Source organism: Daldinia caldariorum, assembly GCF_022478825.1.
Source record: "Daldinia caldariorum strain CBS 122874 unplaced genomic scaffold F4812scaffold_4, whole genome shotgun sequence".
NCBI classification, from domain to species: domain Eukaryota; kingdom Fungi; phylum Ascomycota; class Sordariomycetes; order Xylariales; family Hypoxylaceae; genus Daldinia; species Daldinia caldariorum.
This window is the reverse complement of record NW_025953040.1, coordinates 1,530,673-1,554,760: the sequence shown is the minus strand read 5'-3', so window position 1 is coordinate 1,554,760 and position 24,088 is coordinate 1,530,673. Positions and strand designations below refer to the sequence as shown.

At 46.2% G+C, this 24,088-nt stretch overlaps 5 protein-coding genes across 5 annotated transcripts; 3 read left to right on the top strand and 2 right to left on the bottom strand.

Annotated features, from left to right (window-relative positions):
• Nucleotides 1–2,281: 2,281 nt before the first annotated feature.
• F4812DRAFT_470067 (uncharacterized protein) lies at nt 2,282–5,608 on the bottom strand. Its single transcript, XM_047938939.1, has one exon. It carries the CDS (start codon nt 5,273–5,275, stop codon nt 2,540–2,542), a length of 2,736 nt encoding a protein of 911 aa, XP_047792393.1. The 5' UTR covers nt 5,276–5,608; the 3' UTR covers nt 2,282–2,539.
• Nucleotides 5,609–5,940: 332 nt separating this feature from the next.
• On the top strand, nt 5,941–7,011 carry F4812DRAFT_313152 (6,7-dimethyl-8-ribityllumazine synthase). The gene is made up of 2 exons (XM_047931358.1): nt 5,941–6,310; nt 6,463–7,011. Exons 1-2 carry the CDS (start codon nt 6,102–6,104, stop codon nt 6,854–6,856), a joined length of 603 nt encoding a protein of 200 aa, XP_047792392.1. The 5' UTR covers nt 5,941–6,101; the 3' UTR covers nt 6,857–7,011.
• Nucleotides 7,012–7,147: 136 nt separating this feature from the next.
• Nucleotides 7,148–10,839, bottom strand: F4812DRAFT_313121 (uncharacterized protein). The gene is made up of 2 exons (XM_047931357.1): nt 10,409–10,839; nt 7,148–10,162 (listed from the first exon to the last, which is right to left on the bottom strand). Exons 1-2 carry the CDS (start codon nt 10,633–10,635, stop codon nt 7,678–7,680), a joined length of 2,712 nt encoding a protein of 903 aa, XP_047792391.1. The 5' UTR covers nt 10,636–10,839; the 3' UTR covers nt 7,148–7,677.
• An 8,015-nt stretch (nt 10,840–18,854) lies between these two features.
• F4812DRAFT_313029 (phosphoribosylglycinamide formyltransferase) lies at nt 18,855–19,898 on the top strand. Its single transcript, XM_047931356.1, has 2 exons — nt 18,855–19,466; nt 19,531–19,898. The coding sequence occupies exons 1-2, from the start codon at nt 19,061–19,063 to the stop codon at nt 19,800–19,802; spliced, it is 678 nt and encodes a 225-aa protein (XP_047792390.1). The 5' UTR covers nt 18,855–19,060; the 3' UTR covers nt 19,803–19,898.
• A 900-nt stretch (nt 19,899–20,798) lies between these two features.
• Nucleotides 20,799–23,683, top strand: F4812DRAFT_313010 (uncharacterized protein). Its single transcript, XM_047931355.1, has 5 exons — nt 20,799–22,257; nt 22,320–22,418; nt 22,480–22,538; nt 22,590–22,736; nt 22,791–23,683. Exons 1-5 carry the CDS (start codon nt 21,023–21,025, stop codon nt 23,042–23,044), a joined length of 1,794 nt encoding a protein of 597 aa, XP_047792389.1. The 5' UTR covers nt 20,799–21,022; the 3' UTR covers nt 23,045–23,683.
• Nucleotides 23,684–24,088: the final 405 nt, after the last annotated feature.

Here is a 24,088-nt window from a genome sequence, read left to right as displayed (position 1 = left end):
GGCCCAGGCTAATACGGATCTGACGGTGGGGGGGGTGCCATACATACAGGAGTGGCTGAACTTGCGCGACCCAGTTGGTTCACTTCTTGGCTTTCATGCTCATGTAACTGACATGGATCCTAGACGCGATATTTGCATTTCTACCTTTAAGTACCTATAAAGGTATGTACACTACTCCTGCGTTAAATGTTTCTCGTGTTCAAGAGGTATCTAGAAGACATACTAGATAACTAAGGTATTCACCCATTGATTCATTTGCTCACGACAACACCATGATTCCGGCAAATTTAACAACTATGTATACTCTACGGCGACGAAACCGCTGATCTTAAGTACCACCTGCTAGCTATCTATATAGAGGTATATAATTCGAAACGCGTCATTGCGTGCCAGTCTCAATGCAAATACGAGCCGGAAGCTTGTCTGAGGTTTGGGGACATCGAGATCGACGACTGGGGTTCTAACGTTCTAACGTGGCACGGCGTTAGCGCCCTAGAAAAAGCAAGTCCTTCCCACTGTATCCCGACTTCACCTCGTCGTAACCGGCTACTACGGGCTTCTTCGTCACGATAGGACCGTCAAAGTACTACAACGGTAAGGATAAATGCACATCACAACACTTATCAACCATATATACAAGTTGCCTGCCCACCCCGGGAATTCGGCCGTCTTCCTCGTTGTTCTATGTGAGCACTATCCTCAGGAGATACTCATCATTTTCCTCGGCTAAGAGAGGTTCACTCTGAATCCCCTGACTCGCATGCTTGATCCTTACTGCATGCCACTCCTGTCTATAACAGCATGCCAATAGGCTTTTATCTAATGCTGAAGGCTCATTGACATCTTACGTGGCGGTAGGGCAACTACCCTAAGCTTAACTTCCTAACAGTATCTAACCATTAGGCACACGCTCTCGCTCCATTCAGCTAAGTTCTGTCAGCCTATTACCAGAGTCGACTTCGTATTCGCTTGCTAGAAGGGCCGTATACAATGGCCAGACTCCCTGAAGAGTGAGATGGGCTGTGTTCATTACTGCAGTTTGTAAGCCGTATAAACCAGACTAGAGTGAAAGGGGGTTGGATATGCACGCCGATGAAAAAAAAAAATTTGTAAATTCATGGTTTTCAGTATCTCTCGCAAACTATGTATGTGATGTCAAGCTTTCGACTATCGAAGACCTATTGCCGGCCCTTCATTAGGGCTTCCACATCCTTATTGTCAGGAAAAATCTACACGAGCAAAACTGTATGACTTAAAACGACGGCATCGAGTAGTCACGCTTGGGGTAGGCTTCTTTGCTATACTATAGGCAGGTCATCTCTAAGTGTAAACTGTCGACTAACCCGTATTTCGCTTCAAAGGAAAACTAGGTAGTTTATCACCGCGGCGAAGAACCGACCCCTATTCAGAACTTGACGCCCATGCTGAAAGAAAACCGTGCGTCTCTACCTCTCCCACTATACACGCTCTATTTCCCAACATCCACTGGGGTACCGTTAAGCAAAAGCATGCATAACGCGCCAGACAATCATCCCCTGACTGGGACTTTGAGATGGTATACCTCCTCCGCCCTCGGTCCCACAGTACATACCAAGATACCTACCTACCTAACAGGCATACTTTGCTCCCCTAAGACGACGTGCTCGGCAGCCTCGAGCCGACGCGAGCTAGGTACATAGTAGTATACCACCAATTACCGCCCGACACACTTGGCCCAGTCAAAAGCATAAGTCAGGTAGGTATGTATCCTAGCTATCTCTTGGGTACATTAGCCTTTACCACATCAGTGCCTAATCCTGCCATGCCTTGCCTTGCCTCTCTCGCACAGCTAGGTACCCACCTACTATGTGAGGTATATATCATTGACCGTTCGATGCAAATGTGAAGAAACGGAAACAATAACAACGCCCTCTTATCGCACTGGTCAAACGACACTATCCCGTATAAAGGGCAGAGTGATTTCTAACGCCTTAGATAGCCCAAGGATTTACCAAAAGCCACTAACACCTTCAATACTGTTTGCTCTCTGCTGATTCTACAATGGCTCGTATTGTTCGTATAGTCTAAATAAGTCAGCACGGTGTCTACCAGAGGTTACCTAAGGCATTGTGGGTTTTCAAGATACAATCCATATATACACCTAACTCTTGGTAGTCGATATTACCGGGAAAATAGAAGTAGATATGGCGAGTTAATTGGGGTAACACCTAGAGTGTAAAACTAGCCCGGTCTTTGGGACTCTTGCTTAAGAATAGTTTACGATTTAATAGTAAAGCTATTAGGACCTCAAGCTACCTAGATAGCTGTAACTGATATTATGAATTAGTAGAAGTGTCTCCTACATGAAGCAATTATGCAAGCGCCCTCAACTGTAGCTCGGCTGGAAAGCAATGTATATCACCACTGCCATATTATCCCCATAGTTTCTTACTTTTCCCAGACGCGGCTTACATCTCTCCATTAAAAAGCCACCACCTCAGCAAATTAGATCCCCTACTTGACCTATCGTGTATCAACATCATATACCGTCTCAATCGGGCTACAAACAGGTGGTCTTAACTCCTTTGCCTTTCAACAAGGAACAAATATTAATTTCAGGGACAACCTCTTCGCCATCGGCCACGCCTGGCTGTCTGAGAAAGAATGACTTGAGTCGCTTCTCAACATTGCGGCCTTCGTCTAAACTCATCTCAATGCCGTTCTTCACAAACCCCTTTGTGATATATCCATCGTATGTTGCATACTTCCTCACGTAAACGCGCAAGGTGTCAGTATTCCACACTTCGACTACGGCTAGAAAATGCGTTTGTTCGTTGAGGGGAATGTTCTCCAGGGGTAGAAGCGAGCTGTTTAATCTTCGAAGTTTCTTTGGCTTGGTATCTGTCCCTTCTATAGTCATCGACTTTTGTCGGCGTAAGAGGTATGCTCGAGGGTCATCGCTAGCGAGTGTTGTTCTGATAGGCTCAACCACTTCAGATGAATTAGCTCCATCTTCGAGACCAATATTACGCAATTCAACGCGTGGTTGATCTTCGGTTGCCTTTGGATTGACACAGATCTGACGTTGCCTCTGCTCTAGGACGTGGGGCATTTTCTGCAACGAAAAGTTATAACTGGAGTTATCCTTCGCTAGGATTGGTATATATTGAAACCAGTCCTCCCTTTGATCTTCTGGACCTTGTGAGCTCTGATAATTGGGAATACTGTCGTCTTGTAGTTGGCGTTTGCGGTTTCTTCCAGCACTGGGGAAGGATATTGTGGTCTGCTTCGTGTTGTCCGCTATGGGCTCGTTACTAGTAGTTGATAGTCGATTTTTGCTTATCACAGGTGCTTCGATAGATGAGGGTGGCGACCAGGGAAGAGTATTGCGGTGCCGTCGCGGCTTTATAGTGGAAGGTATTGCAGTATTGCCCATTGTATTCCGTGGGGTCACTCCAGACGGGCTTGATATTGGGCTACGATAGGGGCCACCTGGTACTTTAGGCTGCAGTTGACTTAAAGGACTTTGTGGTTCCAAGTATCGCTGGCTTGGGGGGACGTCAAGGTCTCGTGGTGCTGCTCCTGTATGGCGAAGTATAGGAGGTTCTGGAGTCATTACAGATTCAAATTCTGACGGTGGTGAGCTGTACCTTTGGGTTGGTTCGTTCCTGAGCTGCTTTCCTACAGTCCGACTACGATTTGGTGCATTCATCTTTGAAATAATCCACGGGTTTACGTCTCGTGGAGCCGAGGTTATGGTTACATCTGGTTTCTCATGAATAATATGAGATGCCTGAGGAGGGCGTGAAGATGTCTTCTGGAGACGGTCGTAGCTATACTCATTGAAATCTGTAGACATATCAACTCTGCATTGTGTAAGTCCGGCATTGGGTGATTGGTGTCCTCGACTCTGAACTCCGGTAGATCCAGGGCTTTGCGAATGTTGGTCAGCATCTTGCAGTTGTGTAGATCGTGACTGTGAGGTAATAGGGGACTGATGTCTTTGAGGAATTGGCTGTATTATGGGTTGGTCTGTTGTTTGTGCCGAAGGACTAAGACAGTGAGGCTCATTTAGGCTAGACTTAACCCCAGATTTCCTGGGCAATGGCTTTCGGGCTCCTGGGTTATCACTGCTGGCTGGAAAAGAATTCTGTTCGGTTGGTGACTGTGAATGCAGCCGGCTAGGTGGTGATACTCTATATACCTCCTTACACAAATCCTTAAATCCGTCAAGTATTGTCTTCTCGTCCGAGAATACTACGTCATCTTTGGACGCTTCTATGTTAGCATCGTAGCTCCCAGGGGGGCACTTGATATTTAAGCGAATAAAGTACTCTTTGGGCCTTGCGGTCGAAGTACCCTGCGAAGAGAGGACACCGATGTGCTCGACATAGATGTCTAACAATTTCTTCAGGGTACCCCTTTTGGCTGTGACGGGACGGCCATCAACAGAGAAATAGCGCTGCTTTGAACATTTGGAAGGCCGTGAGTCTTTCTTTAGTATAAAGGCCTCGAAGACATATTTGCAATTCGGCAAATCTCCCTGCTGTTTTACAGAAGCGTCGTTGCTATCAGTCAAACCACTTATCTCAAGCGTCTTTTCGAAACAATAAGTCGTAATCTCTGGGCCAAATAACTGAACAGCTGCTTCTTTCACGCTGAAGCTAGGATTCGACGAGAAAGTCCAATTCTGCTTAGGAGCTTGCAAGACCCTAAGTGAATATCTGAGTTTGGGCCTTGCCATTGCATAGGAGCGTAGCAGTTCACGGATCTTGTCTATCGTTTTTGACGAGTTCTTGATAGCCACCTGCTCACGAACCGGTAGTTGATGGAATAGTTCGGCTATACTTACAGTAGTTCCAATTGGTGCCGATGCTGGCTGCTGCTTTAGTATACCTCCCGTACCTGGTTTGATGTGGAGGATAGCTGCGACGGGCTCTGAAGCGTACTTGGTGGTGACGGTGACTTGGGCTAAGGAGTTTGCGCTGGCTAGTGCTTCTCCACGAAAACCAAGTGTTTTACCAAACTGAGTTCTCAGTTCCTCAAAGCTCCTAAGCTTACTCGTATGGCCTCGTCTTCCAAGTACATCGTGGTCATCTGGATGAATACCGATTCCATTATCTCGGACTTCAATTCTCTTTACCGTGTCTGTAGAGATAACAACCTCAATCGATGTAGCTTTAGCATCTATCGCATTGTCTACAAGTTCCTTGACTAAAGCAACGGGCGTTGTAATGGCAAGGGGTGAGCACAGGAGTCGAGCAGTAGATTCTGGTAAGGGGGAAATTGAAGGCATGGAGAAGACTGAACCACGCCAGTTAAAATCATAAAAATGATTAGTTGAATTATATTTTACTCGTTCTTAGGTAGGTAAATATAGATCAACGATATCTATTCATCCCTACTAGAAATTGTAAAGGGGAGTATACCAGGTACCTAACGTAGGAGGTAGATATGGCCAACTTGAATAAAGCCTAAAGGAGCAGAAATGCTTGAAAAGCCCCAAGAGCTCAGTAGAGTGAGTCAATTAGGAACTAGGAGCAAAATCATTCTTACTTCCATCGTACCTGCCTATCCAACCCGTTAGCAGATAGCCCCTCCGAAGTCATGACGAGAAGTTGCAACTCTGTGTGGATTTTGTGTAACTCTTTCCATCCGCTATTGTGGTAATCGATGTACTTCGGGTACAACCGTACTTGCTGTAACATCAGGTGACGAACGCATTCCATCTAAAGTCCCGCAAAGGGTTAATACGGGCTGTGCAGGGTAGGGTATACCCCTGTCCAGAAAGTGCGTCATGCTGCCCTGCCCCTCCGAATGGGCGTTCGTACACAGTATACAGCCCACCACCACCACACCTTATATAGGTATTCCAGAGGTATCCTATCCAGGGAAGGTACATGGAATAGTAACAATGCATACCTAGGTATGTACATAGGTACCTACGAGGAGCTTCCCGTCGTCTCACACCCATTCTTTTCTTCATTGGCATTTCCAAATTCCCATATTCAAAATAATAGGTACCTTTCAACTAACTGCCTTAAAAATTTAACAGACCGACATACCTATGTCCTGACAGCTATCCCACCACAGTAAAACAGGAACGAGATAAGAGAGAAAATATGGCGCACTCACTTAAAGGCCCTTCTCCCCAGGAGCACAACGGCAGCGGCCTGCGCATCGGTATCGTGCACGCGCGCTGGAACACCACCATCATCGAGCCCCTGGTCAAAGGCACCAAGGACAAGCTCCTGAGCTGCGGCGTCAAGGAGTCTAACATTGTCGTGCAATCCGTGCCTGGGTCGTGGGAGTTGCCCATCGCCGTCCAGCGGTTAGCATTCCCCTTCTCTCCTCTCACCTCTCTCCTCTCCCCCTCTCCCTGACTTGACTTGACTTGTCTTGATTACCGTCTCCCCTCGTGCCATTGAACCATGCGATTCCCAAAAGCTAACCCGCGCGGATGTCCTCTCCCACCCTCAACAGGATGTACGCGGCCTCCCAAATCCAACAATCCAGCAGCGGCAGCGCCTCAGCCGGCGACTTACTCGGGGGCTCCACGAGCGACCTCCTAGCCTCTTCCTCTTCCTCCTCCGCGACCCAACCCTTCGACGCCATCGTCGCCATCGGCGTCCTGATCAAGGGCGAGACCATGCACTTCGAGTACATCGCGGACGCCGTGTCCCACGGCCTCATGCGGGTCGGCCTCGACCTCGGCGTCCCCGTCGTCTTCGGCGTCCTCACCGTCCTCGACGACGCCCAGGCCCAGGCCCGCGCCGGTCTCACCCCCGGAGGGCATAACCACGGCGAGGACTGGGGCCTCGCGGCCGTCGAGCTAGGCGTCAAGCGTGGGGCCTGGGCTAGGGGTAAGCTGGAGTAGGCTTTATTTTCACTGAGAAGCGGGGGGTTTTTTTTTTAAAAAAAAAGAGGGAAAAAAAGGAGATGAAATGAGAAAGAGTTGGTAGGTACAGTACCTGTAGAGGCTTGTTGGACGAAAGTGTATAAGTCTCGACTATTGACCTAACGGGCTGAAACAATACCATAAAGCGAGTCATAAACCAAATCACGATAGGTTCCAACAAACTACCTTGGCTCATAGGATACCTAAATTTCCAAAAAAGATGTTTAAATGAACGCTATAACACCAGCTATTGACATGAATGTATCAAGTAGTAAATAATGCCTGCCTATGCCTCCTTTTCCTCTCTCCCCCCCTTTTCCCCACCACCAACGAAAAAAAAAAAAACATCACTTCCGGCTAGATAGATATATTCATGATCAAGAATTACTTGTCGAGGTAAACGAATGGGGCTGGGTGGATAAAGTATTAGATTACCGATATATAGGGTGTTCTATCCTGAATCGTCCCACCATGAACTTCAGACATACCCTTGATCCATCCAAAGGTTCTCTTTATTCTAAATGACAGGTTTTTCTCTTATACCAAAAAAACCAAATCTTCTTTAAGCCATACGCCTCCGTCCTACCTCGCGGGACATGTTTCCACTTGTGAACTCGAAATATACAAGGATCCAGACCCGCTCTCTGTTCCAGACGACCTCCTACTTAACAGGAGATACCGGAAGCTGATGTTTTTGAGAATCCAATCGATTTAGTATGGCTGCGTCCTTCGCATATGCTCCTATGTAATTTTTAGACCAGGACCATAATGATATAAACTATTGGAATGTATATCCGTCCTTAACTGATAAGTGCTCCGATATCATCTCCAAAACTCTTCTTAGATCGCCAGATACCCCTCTTCTTCTCTCGCTTTGCTTTCATGGCTTCCCATCCCTGCTCGTCGTCGTCGTCCTCTTCTTTATTATCCACAGGAGTTACTCTCGTCTCGGCTTGAAGCTTCGAGTGGAGGGCGGGAATGGCACCGGACATGGTGGCGGTTCTGCTATGGTCGCCCGTCATAACACTAGAGACTGGCCGGTAGCGTCCGGGTAATCCGATATTGCTGCGCTCTGAGGGAGCGATCGAAGGAGCATAGCCCATGCCCTGAGCGTGTATGGAAGGGGCGCGTATGGATGGAGTGTAGCCGGGTTGGGGAGGCTGAAGCCACGAGGCTGAACTCGGCTGAACCATGCTCATTGTCCGCATTTGTGCATCGCCCCTTGGTAGATCCAGATTCGACCCCTGGCCCAGCTGATTCACCATTAGATCTCCCATGAATGAATTGCGCGGTGCGTCCGCTAGAGATCCCATAGATTGCGTTGGCATATGTCCTAGAGGGCGAAACGGCGGTTGCATTTGTTCTTGTCCTTGACCACGCGCAGTCATCATTTGCATAAATTGCATCTGCATCTGCATAAACTGCTGCATCTGCTGCGTCATCTGGATTTGTGCTTGGTCTCCGGGAGTTAGCATCGGACCAGGCATTTGAGGCATACCCATTGGGTACATCGCCTGAGGAGGGATGCCACCTATAGGATCAAAACCTCCATTTGGCATTGGTCCGTTCGATTGTACGTTTAGGGGAAGGGGGAAAGAATTCCTTGAGCCATCGTGTGCTGGACTACCTCGTCGCATTGCCCTTGATCGCTCTTCGTTAGCAATCACGCCAACCAAACCACCGGTGGGCACCCCTCTGCTCGAGGGAACAGATCCTCCGCCAAGGGCAAATGATTCCCTGGTAGGTTGGTTGATTAAGCCTGCGCCGAGGTATGGATCCTGAGGTAGTTTCTTAGCAAACGGTGGTAGATTGCCACCGTTACTGATTCTCTGGGGGGCGTTATCACCCATTACTGAGCCTGGCCCACCAACATAAGAGGGCTGTACAACAGAGGCTCGTAAATTGGGGTTTGACGACATGTTATTGAGACGCGTTGGCGGCCTGTTCTTGTTAGGGAACCCATGCGCCGCAAGAATCGCTAGAGGCACCTCTTCGTCGGAATCAGAGACGTCTGAAGGGGGAACCGGGGAAACAGCTTTGCCAGGACCGTCGGTTAATGTTAAATTTGGCGTGCTCATCGATATCGAGATGCTGGGGTGGGAAGCATGTGTGTTAGAAGATTCGCCTGTTACCTTCATCATTTGCTGCCGATAAACCGTCATGTGGGCCTCCTGCTTTCGTCTCTGCTTCGCAAGCTGCTTTGTTTTCTCCCGCTCATCCTCATCATCATCGTAATTATCCTCTTCCTCCTTATCTGACTCCACATCGTCGGCTATCCCCATGATCTCATCTCGAGCTTTATCTCGGCGGTACTTCTCAAATTCTGCGGGAGTCATAACCTTATTTTGCGACAGAGTATGCGAGCGAGAGCCCATTCGTGGCGCTAGCTTAGGGCGATTGGCGGATCTATCAAAGAGATTCTCGTCGTTGGGCTGGTTGTCATATCTGGCCGATCTGGAATACGACTCGGTGGCACCAGATCTAAAGCTTAGAGTACTATCTTCGTCTCTTCTGTACCGGCCGGAATTGGTCGGTTCTTCGCTGGCCAGGTACTCTGTAGCAACGAGAGAGTCCCTTAATAGTATTGTGTCCTCATCGTCGTCGTCTGATCGGCGCTGGTCTATTGGGCTATCGTATAGTTTCGGATTGGGCGGTGGCCGCGTTTCATGAGCGGCAGGGGATGTCAACGTTCGCCCAGACGTTAACAACCCATCATTCGAATGCTGGCTAGCCCACGAATGCTGTGGAGGCTCAACAGGAGCGGTGTTATCAAGGTGAAGCGGTGTAGGTTGGCTCGTTCGGTTCGCCATCAAGCTGCGTTCTTTTATAGTAGCGACACTCGCACGTTTGTCAAATTTGAGAACACTGCTAAGATCACTACCTAGATCCAACATGAAATCCTGGTCTTCGACCTTGGGAGGTGTCGCTGTGCTGACCGTCGAAGTGGTCTCAGCTCGTGAACGGCCACGGGGAATATCAGGGCTATAATATTCATCAGGCATCACCGGGACAGCAGGGACTGTGTCTTCTGCCGGTATAGTCGGCAGTGTACTCTTTCTGCTACCGAAAGAGAAAGTTCGACCTGCTTGTTTAAGAAAGTTGCCGTGATTCTTAGGTGCTAATGGAGCAGGAACAGGAACATCGGCCGTCGACACAGACTTTCTATTAGCACTACGCCAGTCGTCCTGTGGTGGTATGTCGGTTGATGAAGGAGCTGTGGAGGCGTTGCTGTGACGAGAAGAGTTATCGGAAGCTGTTTTGGTAGTGTTGGAACTTCCACTACCACTAGGGAGAAATCAGTAAAATTGCACAACGCTAGGACCAGCCTGGTAATATAAATGTACGAAGGTCTGAGACAATAGCGTGCTAAAATCTGAGTAATTCGAGGTCCAATTCGTGGTCCAATTCGTAAAGTAGCCTACCACGTACTGACCAGGGGGGGTAGGGGGGCCATTTCTTGGCGATGAAGCCGCAGCAAAAATAGAAAAAGACAGAAAAAAAAAGGTGGAATATGACCCAACTTGCACGTACCGATTATTTTTCAAGCCTGTGAATAAATTATCCTCCGCAGCGAGATCTGGAACACTGGATCTGGGCGCGGACCCCGTCATCCTGGCCAATCTGACACCACCGTCGAAGGATTTCCCATTGCCTACTTCACTCCGCTCCAGGACCCGGAAAGAATGCTCTGCTACCGGTCCATTTGGATCTTCTGCCGCGGTAGATTTCCGCCGAAAGGTGACCGGAAATCTAGGCATATAGATTGACTCGCCTCAAATTCCTCGGGTTACCACGAACCCATAAACTGATAAAGATGGGATAAATGCAAATATCGGCTAACTGGCGTGAAGACTCTTTTTTTTGGTGTATTACGTCACGATAAAGGGGATTTACAATGTCGAATCGGGTTGTCGTTCTCGACGCTCAAGTCGTAGATTTACGCCCTGTTAAATGTCTAAATATGACGCGAACAGGCGGAATACTGCATAACGATAAAAAAAGTTTAAGTTAGCTGTGTTCTGTGTATATGTAACCGACCGTTGTCCTGGGTCTTGCCGCGATGGAACAATCGGGAAACACTAGTCTTAAAAGCCCGAAACGTGTATTGATGGACACTTGTGGAAAGCCGGGAAGAATGGGATGACTGGCTGAAGCTTATGGCAAAAGATGGGTTTTGTTGCTCCGCCTTGTGCCAATTTCAAAACTTCAAGCAACCCCCGTGGCGAGACTGAAATGTCGAACCACTGGAAAACAAATTCTCCCACTTCAGACAAGTATTCGTATTATTTGTATATTCGACTTTTGTTCTTCTTCCTCGATTTTATGTCGAACCAAGTAGATAAGCAGGTGTCACTTACACACACGGAGGTGACAATTTAAGTAGGGCGGACAAGCGCGGCTTGCTAGTAACGGTCGCTTGCCGAGTCGTGAGCACAGGTATAAACCTTATTTATTAATAGAGTACGTAAAATTGTAGAAGATGCGATGGGAGAAGCTGCGGATCGATGAGCTAGGTCGAACAGAAATGATAAAATAAAATCCAACTGAAAACGAGGGAACGGACGACAACGTGAAGAGGGCACGTTATAGATTACGATCGGGATATATTGACCTTCCGAAACACGATTTGACGCTGATGGGAAGCGACCGAGCGAACAGGGGAAAAAATAAAAATAAAAAAATAAAAAAGATCGATGGGCGCCGTTGTTATCGAGAATGTACTCAACGAGAGGGATCCTACAATAAAACAAATATTAATTTCCAAACTCGTAAGCCAAGGTTTAGTAGCACCACAGCTTTAGAGCAGGTGAACGTATTCGAAAAGCGGCTGGGATGAGCGAACGAACGGTGGAGAGGTGAAAGAATTAAGAGACGTAAGGAGGAAAAAAAAAAGAAAAGGCGTGTGAGTGTTCAATGACGAGGATGTATGGTGTCAGGCGAGAGACAGCTAGACGTTATTTTTCCTTTCGTTTTCGCCAATGCTTAGGTACATGTTTCTGCCAATCACGGGCAGGAAATCTGGACTTGGGAAATGGCCTTGGCTTACCTTAGGTACCTACAATACAATACTTAAAAAAGTACTAGACTCTATTTTTATGAGGTCAAGTGGAAAGTGGCATGGAACTTTCGACAATGTTGGCTGGCGAGTTCCAGTTCTATTGTGACTTTTGGCGTAGTACCTCCCTCTTCTGGGCGCAAATCCAAGCGCATATCAAATACAATATACAAGAATGTATCTAGCTGCTTCGTCTACACGTTCGGGTACTTTCAAGGCGTGGGCACCATGTACTGTGTAACTCGTCGGTGGACGGCGGATGAGCAACGGGGTGGAGTAACTTGTACGCGCTAGCTATATTTGATCCTGCATTGCACGATTAACATCCAAATCCACTTCAAGGAACAGGGCCTGCATTGGCCGATGTTCTAGGCTCTGGAACTGCCTACCTACTACCTAGGTACTAACAGGTAGCTGGGCGGTAACAGCTACCAGAGCTGCTAAGGTGCACTTTAGAAGGGGACCTAAATGGGTAAGGGGGTTACAATACCCTCGACAAAATGTGAGAAGACTTGGCTTCCGTCTGTCCATCTATCTTTGACCGTTGTGTACGCGACATATAGTAGGATTTAGAAATGGGATGGCATTCATCTCATGCAACCACCGGAAATATTTATATGTAACAGGTAAGGTGCAGGTGCTTCATGTTGATGAACAGGAGACTACCTAGGTAACTTACATTGTAAGTGTAAGTTTGTAGTATGTATTTTCCATGTACCTTACCCAACTTGGGTACGTACATAAATGTAGGTAGGTAGCCTTCTGTATGCTGTAAACTAATAGGGCTCGTGAGCACTGAGCATATGTTGTGGGCAACTAGGACAAACCAGGTTCAGCTTACAGAGTACATACAAATGAACTGGGGTTAATTGGCAAAGAGAAATAAAAAAAAGAGGCACAGAGGCACTAGCATCGGAGGATGGAGGCGGGAAACAAGCGCTGAAAGTTAAATGGCTTCAGTATTAGTGTGGTTGGTACCAGGCACCTAACCTAATGCAATTGGTATGCAATTCAATTGTACCTATCTGCAGAAGAACAGAAAAAAAACAGATCAAGTTCACCTGCCAACCTCCCCCTCTACTTACCAAGGAGGTAGGTAGGTACTTCTTCTACCCTACTAGATACCTAGATGATGGATCACTGGATACACTAGATGCACTAGGTACCTCGTAGCTATTTGGGATTTGCGCGCGTAAGTACCACGAGGAATGTATTTCTCGTATACACATGCTCATTCAATGATTAAAAAATTTTCTTTCCTCCATTTACTCTGTAGACTTATCCAGTCAAGCAAGAATGAAGATTCGTAACTAATACCAAAATGGTTCTTAAGCCGTTGAGATTTCTATTTAAAGAGAAAGAAGTCGACGAATAAGCAGGATAAAGGGTCGTATTTCAGGTATCTCGGTAGCGCAAAAAACTTGTTTGGATTTATTAACATAATGGTTTTAAAGGAGCTATCAAGAGCGAACCAATTGTAAGCCGATCCACAAACACGAGGTTCGGCGCTCGATAAGCAATGATTAACAAATGGGCCATAGCCGACCGAGCTGAGTGGGAGCAATACCTAGCAATAGCAATAAAGAAACCGTAAAAGGTAAAAAGAGGGTACGCCATAGGTTAGGTATCGTAGTAAGTACCTACCTCTAGCTTAGTAAATAGGTAGATACACTATTAAGTACCTAGGTTATATTATATACTATTATTAGTTAATTGTCAATTATAATCAAACAAGTTGACCAACGGATTCTGATGCAAATTAGTAGAGCAGTGCGAAATAGAAGCAGGTAGAGTTTCCGGGCGATGTTTATTAGTTTTGAATATCATAATCCGTTTTTACCAATACCAGGCTAGAGTATCTAAGGTAGTTATTAATGAGCTACCTACCTAGGTACCCGTTCTAACGTTCTGGTCTCCCGGGATTACCCATCTAAACTGGTGGCGCCGCTTTAGATACGAACCATTCGCTCATCGTATCCTTATCGCACACGGACACGCACACGGGGACGGTGTCTTCTTCAACCGGCGCTTGCTTCAAGACGGGAATATTATGACTACCTAGCCTAAGGTACCTACGTACCTTATTATACGTCGGGTATAGGTATCTCAGATACATATCACGGATTATTTAAGAGTCTACAGGTCAACCCAATGTCATCCTTGCCCATCAGCCCAACCTCTAACCCAATTGGGTAACGATCGGGGCGGCCAAAACTCCAACATTGGGATGAGCTTTAAGCCTCTTAATCGTTAGAAGTGCGCTGTAATACTCGCTGTAATACTCGTTAAATATGTTAAAATTACAGCACGTAATAACCACTATATACGCTATAATTACAGCACATATTAATCACTAAATTTTAATATTTTAAAAATTAATTAGTTTTTATGAAAAATTATAAATTATATGAATATTATGTTAATTAGGGTAAGCTCAGCCCAAAGTGCGCTAAAGGTTTTCTTTTACCATTTCGGGTTAGAGGTTGGGCTGATGGGCAAGGATGACATTGGGTTGACCTGCCGACCTGATTATTTAACATGTGCACTGATGTAATAGCCTCTAATTGCTCCACTTAGTGCTTAGTTTTATACTATGTATGCGGCGCTATAGAGCTTTGTAAGAGAATATGATACATTATTTATGCCATATGTTACTTTTTTCTTTCTTACCTCGGTCCTACGCACGAACGCAAAAAAAAGGCGTTTCGATATTGAGACATTCCACGAATATCCTCTCTACTTGAACCTCTTACGCACGCCGCATCTCACAGCCACATGCCCAAAGAAAAAAAAGTCTTGCAACCACTCAGGATAACCCGAATATCGGATCAGCCTTTTTTGCATTTCTATAATCCGCTACATCTCAACTTGCGGTAAGCCTCCCCCTGCCCGCATATACCATTGAGCTTGGCTGCGCATAACGAAAACTGATGAGAGAAGTCCCCGTCACGGAGGATGTTAAACTTACGGCTACCTAACTTAGCCTCGTTTTGTCTCGAATTATCGCTCGGACCATAATCACTACATTGTATGTTCCTGAATCTTGACTGGCTCTTATTATTGTACCCTAACTATAGGAATAATACCTCCACGGGCCATCACCGCGCACAAGTACGTATGTGGCCCGAGAGTCGGGGGAAACCATGTACGAGGTATGTATGCTGTGGTACGTACTTTATGGATATTAAATCCATGTTCATCATCCAACGGCTTCGGCCGTTCAAGAGAATTCCCTTGTCATATTCGTCCCTGCCCGGAGCTGGCTTTGTTACCATATCAACACCAAAGCCGTGTCTTATCCCGGGATACAATATGGAGTCCGCCGCGCGTCCGAAGTGAGACTGGGTAGAATTTCAACTTCCAAGTATTCACCGCTCCCATCGCTGCCATGAGCTACATAAGATGTCCTGCATAATAAATCTTAACTCGCGAAAGCGAGATATTGCCTTGGAAACTATGGTCTCGTTTTTTTTCCTCTTCGACAGAAAGAATGCCGATGTATCTTAAGCCTGCTCAGGGGTTCATTTGGCTACCTTCCTAGAATTGCATATTCCATCTAATAATCCTTGGCGCCAGTGGGCCATATTCTACCGTGGTTTCAGGGGTTCGAAGCTCAAAGCGTTCAAACTGACCGGCAGCCCGGAGATCACTGATCGGATCTAACGTGGGAGGCCGAATCCTACTGCCCCTATTTCCCACATTTGCACAAGTCCATACATAGAAGGCTGCTTATGGGCACATTCACCTCTACGTATCTCGCTACAGATTATGTTAGCTCTCTATTATGAACACCCCAGGAGTCCACGCGGAGCAATCTTCCCGCCCGGACCAACAAGTCCTCATGCCCAGCTATGGGGGAGGAGGCTCTACACACATGATGATCGTTTAGTGATTCTACTACTACTACTAGAGAAACCCCAGCTTTCAAGAGAAAACGACAGGGCTTATCAAGGCCTGGATCGGGTAAGTATCAGCAACGAGAAGATCACACCCCCAGACAAGCTACAAGCCTTAAAATCGAGCAATCGGAAAGATTACTGACCAGCCCCTATTTTATGGCTACCGGCGTAAGTAGCTAGTATTCGTCATTTCCTTAGGTAGTTTCTTTTTCGATCTTTTTTATCGCGTGCAGTGATTGATCGTCGGGGGATCTGCGCCCAAGCGAAATCAGATCGACGGTCTTAGTAGACGCGATACTACAGCAACAAAGCTTTTTTTTTTCTCGCAAGTTTCCCCCTCTACATCAATACCGCTGACGTCAACTACGTGCCTCGTTTCACGGGCTTCGTATTTACGTATGTACCTTGAAGAAGGAATGTGGTTAGGGAAGAAGAGGAAAGAGGAAAGATAGAAAGTAAGGATTCTCTCAGCCGACGAACTGTGTATTTTCACGAAAAAGGCTACCTAATCTGTAGTCTGAATATCACATTTAACCCCCGGATTCCACACTTCCAGCCTATGAGACATCCTTTGTACCACCAGGCCAACCCGGACACCTTCGCTTTCGCGAGATGAAGTGACGAACGAAGTGCTCTTCGAATGTGGCACGGCGCGAGAAGGACGCCGAAGTACATTCTGGGTACTAGAACGATAAGAGTCGGTATAACTTCTACCATCCAAGAGAACCATGGACCAGGCCGAGGGTGTAGGATAGTTCCTCAGTTCATTTACAGGACATTTGCCCTTGCCAACACAGTGGGCCTCGTCTGCGTGCTTACACGCCTCATGCCAATCTTTAAAATCCTCCTTCTTGCAACTAGGGAAACCACACGCCGTTAAATGGGTCGCCATATGGCGAACCCATCAAACACCACGGACGCGCTCTCCAGAGCATGTTTCTAGGGGACAAGGCCAGTGTTCCTATATATGCGCCATCTAAGTTGGCCAGCTGTCTCTTTACGGGGTGCCTATTCAGATAGGTATGATATGCTTACCTTTTTAGGAGGACGAAGAGCTTGAAGCTGGAGAATATTGGCGGAAGGAGCCTCTCCAGTCTCCTTGCCCGTGTCAGGCTTCTTAGTGCCAGCTTGAGCTTTGCCCTTACCGTTCTAAAAAGTCGCGTAAGTCTTGGGCTCTCACGGTTGACTTAACTGTCCCATCAATATCGTTTAGATTTACCTACTTGGGGACGGCGGGTTCCTTTAGAACGTGTTCCTTACCATCGGAGTTGACGTGCACAGGTTTTCCTTCCGTAAAACGGAAGTGCGGGTAGAAGTCAACAGGAACAGAGTTCTAGAATATAGACTGTAAGTTTACCATTTCGAGTATATGATAAACAAATAAATAAATAGAGAAAACACGCCTCAGGTGCCATCTTGTTTGCTTTGGAAGTTGAAGAACTCGAGATAAACTTTGATACGAAGTTTGAAAACGGGATGAGGTTTGCAAGAGAGGCAACAAGCTTAGACCCAAGCGACAGAGGGTTAGGCAGAAGACAACTTGGGAATTGCTGTCTGCGCGCAGGTCGGAAGAAGTTCGCAGGGGCAGTAAGGGAAAATGCTTCCCCAAAGTTGAGGTGCCTAAAAGGGAAAAACGATGGAAAGGTAAAACTGTGCAGCTAGGAGGAAGGCTTTTATAGAGGGACGGGCTAGGTAGGAAATCTGCTGCACAAGGCTGCGAACTTTTGGAAGGGGCCTCAGGGGAAAACTCGCAGAGGTGCTCGAGAACCTTGGGAGGAAACTGCTTCAGTTTGGAAAGAGCAGCAGGTGCTAAGCCGGGCAGTAAGGACTGGTCTGGATCAGGGGCGAGAGCAACAGGATATAGATAAGAAGGGGACGGCTGGGACGACGAGATAAGAAAACGACGAGACCATGAGACAGCGAGACGGCGAGACGATGTGGACGACTGGGACCGTCAATAGTGACGTGTCGGGAATGGCTGCATGGGGACAACAAGGGGGCGGCAGCTTAGATAGTTGTTTAGGATAGGACCATGACAGGATGAAATATCAGCTCTTAGAATACCAAATTCTTATGAAATACTATTATGATACAGTTATAGTTGTCAAAGGTCAGGTGTGTGAGTTTTAGTTTATACTAGGAGCTGTTATAGTCGTCGCTGGCTATAGCAGTGTAGGTGCTGGTGTATATTAGAGTCTTATGGAATACTACTACGAAATAGTTATGGTTGCCGAAGTGTATACTGTTGTAAGTCTTGATGCGTATCAGAAGCTGCTGCGGTAGGACAGCTTCAAGACTCGATTTAGTTTTGTCCTGGACATGAGAGAACTGTTAGTGTTAGTCTTTGCTTTATGCCTCTCTTTAGACGACATCGTGTCTACTTGTACTCGTACGTTGTTAATAATTAGTATATGAAACTCACTAGCTTCGTTACTATTAAGGTACGACGTCTTCCGTAACGGCACTTGTACTTATTCGAGCATGAGTTCAGCTAGTCGAGGGCAGGATATGTAATAACCGTGTTTGTAAATCAACTCGTCTATATAAGGTCCTTTAGGCCTTGGGACAACGTGAACTCACCACAACTGGTGGACCCCTATATTTTAAGTTTGCAGTTGTGCTTATACACTTCATATTGTATGAATAGACGAGCTGGGGGATCCTATCCGACGACCAAGCCAATCTGCGCCTTTAAGTAGTTTTTACTATGTAAACTGGATATAGGTTGGTCATCGCAATGCATACTTAAAGCAGAATTTTATAGGGTCACATTTTGTTAGTTTATGAACCAACTATCTGGAGTCATATTATGTTATTGAGAAATGATGCACTACCTATTACATTAGGTAGTAGAATGGACGCTTACCTTAGATAACTAAGATATTAATAAGTAATTTATAGTGCCGTTGATAAGGTTGTTGTCCACACTACCACAGTACCTTATTTCTAGTGTGCATTTCTTTAAAAAGATATTTTTCATACAGAAATTAAACTTTATACAAATTCCATTAGGCTCAATATTGTCTTATCGAGTTTATACCCCGCGATGCAATCTTTTTACTTGGAGCGCGTTTGCTTAAGCCTGTCTCTCAGAAACACGAAAGAAATAGGTACCTTACATTACATTCTTTTATAACATACCTAGGGAGGGTATCTACCTAACCTAAGATAGCCAATTTATCGTTCTCTAGTATAAAATCTGCAAAAAACAAGCCAGCTATTCTAATCATGGCTGAAGCGCGCATTTCAGTACTCTGCAGTGGAAATGGAACAAATCTGCAGGCGCTCATCGATTCATGCGCCTCTGACGCACCTGATAGCATACGAGGCAAGATTGTAAAGGTGACAGTCAATAGGAAAGGAGCATATGCGGTTACGCGGGCTGAAAAAGCTGGCATCCCCACCGATTATTTCAACCTGGTCAAGGATGGATATCACAAGCTTGGAGAAAAAGACGCTGCCGTACTTAAGGAAGCAAGACTAAAATACGACGCCGACCTGGCACAGAGAATACTGCGGGACAAGCCAGATCTGATTATCCTGGCAGGCTGGATGCACGTCCTGACGACGAATTTCTTACGTCCCATCGGCGATGCTGGCGTGCCCGTTATCAACCTACATCCTGCTTTACCAGGTGTGTATTTGCATTGAAGCTTGTTTCTAAATAGACAACTAGCTTGTTCTAACGGTTCTCGTAGGAAAATATGACGGCGCAGGCGCAATTGAAAGGGCGTACGAAGATTTCAAGGCCGGAAAGCTCGAGGACAACACGACTGGCATAATGATCCATTATGTTATTGCTGAAGTTGACCGCGGCGAACCCATTCTGGTCCAGAAGATCAAGATCGAAGAGGGAGAGAGCCTGGAAGATCTAGAGCAGAATATCCATGGATACGAACACGAGTTAATCGTGAAAGCCACCGCGCTGATAGCAGAGAAAATCTCTGCTGAGAAGGCATCCAAGACATAGGTGAGGATGGCTTTGGCACAACTCCTGTTAAGAAGTCACACAATCGGACTTTCTGGCTTTCTTTTTTTCGAAGATACCTACCAAGTATATAAAAGCCCCTTTTGGTGTTGTGTTCATGTCGGCTCAAATTCGCGCAATCATTCTTCATGTAACTAACGTCTTCAGACGAGCGGTTATCAGTGCTAGGATATATGCGGGCATGTATGCCGGTAAGGGTTCCGGGATACGAGTGAAGGTTGGAAGTTACCTAACAAGACCACCCTAAGCCGGCCAAGATACCACGACGAACTGTCTTGACTGTACGAATTGTTTCAATCGTAAAACATATCGCAGGTTTTATGAAGGGTATGTGCCTCTGGTCGACCAATCAGATAATTCCCGACATATTCGGAGATAAATCAAGAAATAAGGGGGACCGCCGATCAGAGCCATCTTCTAAACCCGTCCTCTCTTATGTACATTGCGATATGTGCACTGTACGGTTAGATAAGAACGCCCAGGAGCAACTTGCAGCATTTGAAGCAAGTGATGCAAATGCCAAGACGGCTTGGCTTGGCACATTATGCCACTTTTGGTAAGATCAGCTGTAGTAGCGTACAGTGTACGTTACTGTATCCAGCTCTTAGCCTCAATATCAACGACTTTCACCTTCAAAACGTCTGCAGGGTTCTTCAGATGCTACGCAGCGCTGCAACTCTCAAACAGGCCCCAGAGCAGCGAGCGAAATATAAAAAAAAAGAATTGGTAGGTATTACTCCGCACGTACATTAACAAACAGGTCTGTTAATAGGATCCCAACGAGCGGTTACGGCGAGTAGGTTATTATTAAATACAAGGTACCTACTTGGCAATATATGTCTTTTTAATCCCTTTTTTTTTCCTCCTGTTGATTTGATGTTGTTTACTTTTTAGTCAATTTTCAATTTCATAGGTCAATCGGTAAACGGTCAATCAAAACCAAGATCCATCCATCCCCGGCTTTGCTAGTTCAAAGTCACCAAAGTCTAAATCGAGGCAGTGCCGTCCAATTATACACTACTTCCGGTATATTGTACCTAAACTAATCTTAGACGGAGGTAGCTAGCTCTAGGTAGTGACCTATCAACTTTATATTTTTATTCCTCCAATTTTTTTATTATTCCTCTTTTACATCTCCCGCCTATTCAAAGCTTATCGTACCCATTCCATTACTCTACCTCTCTCTTACGAGGTTGCCAAACATGTCTTCCTGGGACAACTCAACCTCGGACTCGCGTCGAGGATTTGTTCCCTTTAACAAGGGTCCTTTTGCACTTTCGCAAGACGAGAATCCCCCGCCAATGTCCCCCCGCGGCCCAGGAGCGCTTACACAGCTCAAGAGTCGTTCCCATAGTTCATTACACAACTATGGGAGCACCTGGCGAGGTACCGTACCCAACGCCTTAGATGATGAGGAATCTGCCCTGTTACCATCCATGTTCTCCCGTCCGCCTTCCGAACCCGACGATGAAGCCCACCGCCGGTCACAGAGCGAAGAGCGTCGACTCAACCAACTGCTCCATAGTTCAACTATGCGTTCTATGTTGCTGATCGGCAAGTCGAACCCTCGGTACAATTGGGAGCGCTACTGGAAGACGGAAGAGCAGCTGAATGCCATGAGGAAGCCCTTGCGCGAATATTACGAACGCACCAATTACTTGGTCCAGCAGTATCTCTACATTGACAGGCTACTCGATAGTAGTCTTCCTCACGATCTGCTCAACGAGTATAACAATCTACCTCATCATTCTTTCAAGGATGTCGATATCCCGGCTACCATTTCGGAGGAGCAGTCAAGTGGCTCCAGTTTCACCAAAAGCAACAACGGCAGTGGTCAAGGGAACGTGGACTTACTTGGTCCTGCGACCCCTCTTACAAGCTTCTCTAGCCCTCAAAATCCTACTTTTGAGGGCGGCGAGGCTAGCAACGATGGGGATGTGATGCCACAGGGTCCGGTCGTAACGAAGAAGGTTAAGCGTACTCCTAAGGACATTTATCGTCCCACCGAGACTACACCTCTGTTTGAGCAAGACGAGGAAGAGAGCCAATGGGATGGCCCTAAACCCGAGATTCCTTGGTTAGAAGAAGACGAGGAGCTAGACAGCAACGACAAGATTGTCACAACAGCTATCTATGTTAACTTCGCAGCAAACTTACTCTTGCTAGTCGGTAAGATAGCTGTTGTAATCTCGGTATCCTCAATGTCAGTATTGGCCAGTTTGGTTGACGCGGTGTTGGACTTCTTATCGACGGTCATAGTATGGACGACGACCTGGTTGATTTCGAGGCAGGACCAGTACAAATACCCGGTAGGTAGGCGTAGACTGGAGCCCTTAGGTGTTCTGGTATTCTCTGTTATCATGATCACTTCGTTTGTTCAGGTCGCATTAGAGTCGCTCCAACGACTGGCTTCGCCTGATCATGAATTGGTTGAAGTGTAAGTACCTCAATTACCGTACATTGCCGTATAACAGGTACCTAGGCTAATTCCGTTTCCAGTGGGATACCAGCCCTTAGTATCATGCTTGGGACGGTCGTCATCAAGGGATTATGCTGGCTATGGTGTCGACTGGTCAAAAACTCGAGTGTCCAAGCTCTGTAAGCATCTTCAACGGTTGTCATGACAACATCCATACCTACCTGTGCTAATAATATGTAGAGCTGATGACGCGATGACGGATGTGATTTTCAATACAGGATCTATTCTCTTCCCCATAGGTACGTTTTACGAAGCTCGTCGCTCACCAACCCCAAACTAACTATTAATAGTTGGATTTTACGCCAAGATATGGTGGCTGGATGCTCTAGGCGGTCTACTCCTGTCACTTGTTGTCATCTTCAATTGGTCCAGAACATCGGCACAGCACATTAAGAACCTAAGCGGATTCTCTGCCACTGCCGACCAGCGGAATATCTGTAGGTCTCATAAGTTTTCCCTTGTCATTCGGTGTTCTAACTGCCAATAACTAGTGCTTTACCTTACGATGCGTTTTGCCAAGACGATCAAACAGATCCAAGGGTTGAATGCCTACCACTCCGGCGATAAGCTCAACGTCGAGGTTGATATTATCTTGGACGCATCTACCACGCTACGCGATTCCCACGATCTCAGCGAGAGTTTAGGTTACGTGTTGGAGTCAGTCCCGATCGTCGACAGGGCGTTCGTTCACGCCGATTACGCGAGCTACAATTTCCCCACGCACATGGAACAGCAGAGCAGCTAAGGCGTTGGTGTTTATGTTGAAAAGATGCCATGATTTGGAGTAGGGGGCGCGTCTAATTTATATCAGAAAAAGTTGTTGCATAGCTCGGTTTCGCTTCATTTAAGGCTCGGATTTTTTACCAAAAAAAGGGAGCGATGGTTATAGTGGATTTCCAACGACGATACCTACCATCGAATCTGGTTAGCATAGCAATTCATGACGTTTTGCAATCATTTCGCATGCTGTCTACGCTCCCATGTCCCTGTTTTCTGGTTCCGTAACCTGATTACTTTCGGAAATTTTCGCCTACATCATAAAGACTTGATGGTAAAATCACCTTTGCGTTGAATCTTGACGAGGGAGGCCATCAATATGATGTCTTCAAACCGGATAGGCAGGTAGACAACTACTTGGTAATAAGATAGCGTCAAAAATTCACAGGAATTAAGTTTATCACGGGTATGCAATGGCCAATCCTCAATACAGAGATGAAGCTATGTAGATGGTGACCGAAATAAGCTATAGGTGTAAGTACTGACAACCAAATTTGACTGATTGCTATCCTTATGCTTTCTGCTTAGAGACTATCCAGGGAGGCCTAGCATCAGCTGAGTACTTATGATGTAGCATTCAACTGATAGGTACCTATATTCTACAAAGATCTTATACATTCCAATCTTGAATATGGCACGATACTCTGTGTGTGATTCTTATTGGTGGAGATAGCAACGTCAACCCCTCGAGTTGACATTGCTCTACCTTTTGCTGGTGTGATGGTTTGACAGATAGGTACCTGATACTGTATCTTCCAGAAGCCTTAATTTCAATTTGCAATCTCATAATTCCGGGTTTCAATCTAGCAACTTGTTAAACCAAGCGCCAACTAATACTAGTACATACAGGTAAGCTAGAATAGCTCGTCAAGACTAAACGCTACTTTCATCCTAACTATTATTTATAGGCTATTCTTTATTAGAAAGATTCATAACTAAAATTAACGCTTGAAATATTTGGCTATCGTTGTTAGATTCTTCACTGTTATATCTACAGGTACATACCTCCTAT

Bases quoted from the DNA above. Each gene is read 5' to 3' on its own strand.
- F4812DRAFT_470067 (XM_047938939.1), bottom strand. From the start codon at position 5,275: ATGCCTTCAATTTCCCCCTTACCAGAATCTACTGCTCGACTCCTGTGC.
- F4812DRAFT_313152 (XM_047931358.1), top strand. From the start codon at position 6,102: ATGGCGCACTCACTTAAAGGCCCTTCTCCCCAGGAGCACAACGGCAGC. The intron at 6,311-6,462 runs GTTAGCATTCCC...CACCCTCAACAG, and splicing joins TTGCCCATCGCCGTCCAGCG to GATGTACGCGGCCTCCCAAA.
- F4812DRAFT_313121 (XM_047931357.1), bottom strand. From the start codon at position 10,635: ATGCCTAGATTTCCGGTCACCTTTCGGCGGAAATCTACCGCGGCAGAA. The intron at 10,163-10,408 runs GTACGTGCAAGT...ATTTCTCCCTAG, and splicing joins ACAGGCTTGAAAAATAATCG to TGGTAGTGGAAGTTCCAACA.
- F4812DRAFT_313029 (XM_047931356.1), top strand. From the start codon at position 19,061: ATGGCTGAAGCGCGCATTTCAGTACTCTGCAGTGGAAATGGAACAAAT. The intron at 19,467-19,530 runs GTGTGTATTTGC...CGGTTCTCGTAG, and splicing joins CCTACATCCTGCTTTACCAG to GAAAATATGACGGCGCAGGC.
- F4812DRAFT_313010 (XM_047931355.1), top strand. From the start codon at position 21,023: ATGTCTTCCTGGGACAACTCAACCTCGGACTCGCGTCGAGGATTTGTT. The intron at 22,258-22,319 runs GTAAGTACCTCA...TTCCGTTTCCAG, and splicing joins GATCATGAATTGGTTGAAGT to TGGGATACCAGCCCTTAGTA. The intron at 22,419-22,479 runs GTAAGCATCTTC...AATAATATGTAG, and splicing joins AACTCGAGTGTCCAAGCTCT to AGCTGATGACGCGATGACGG.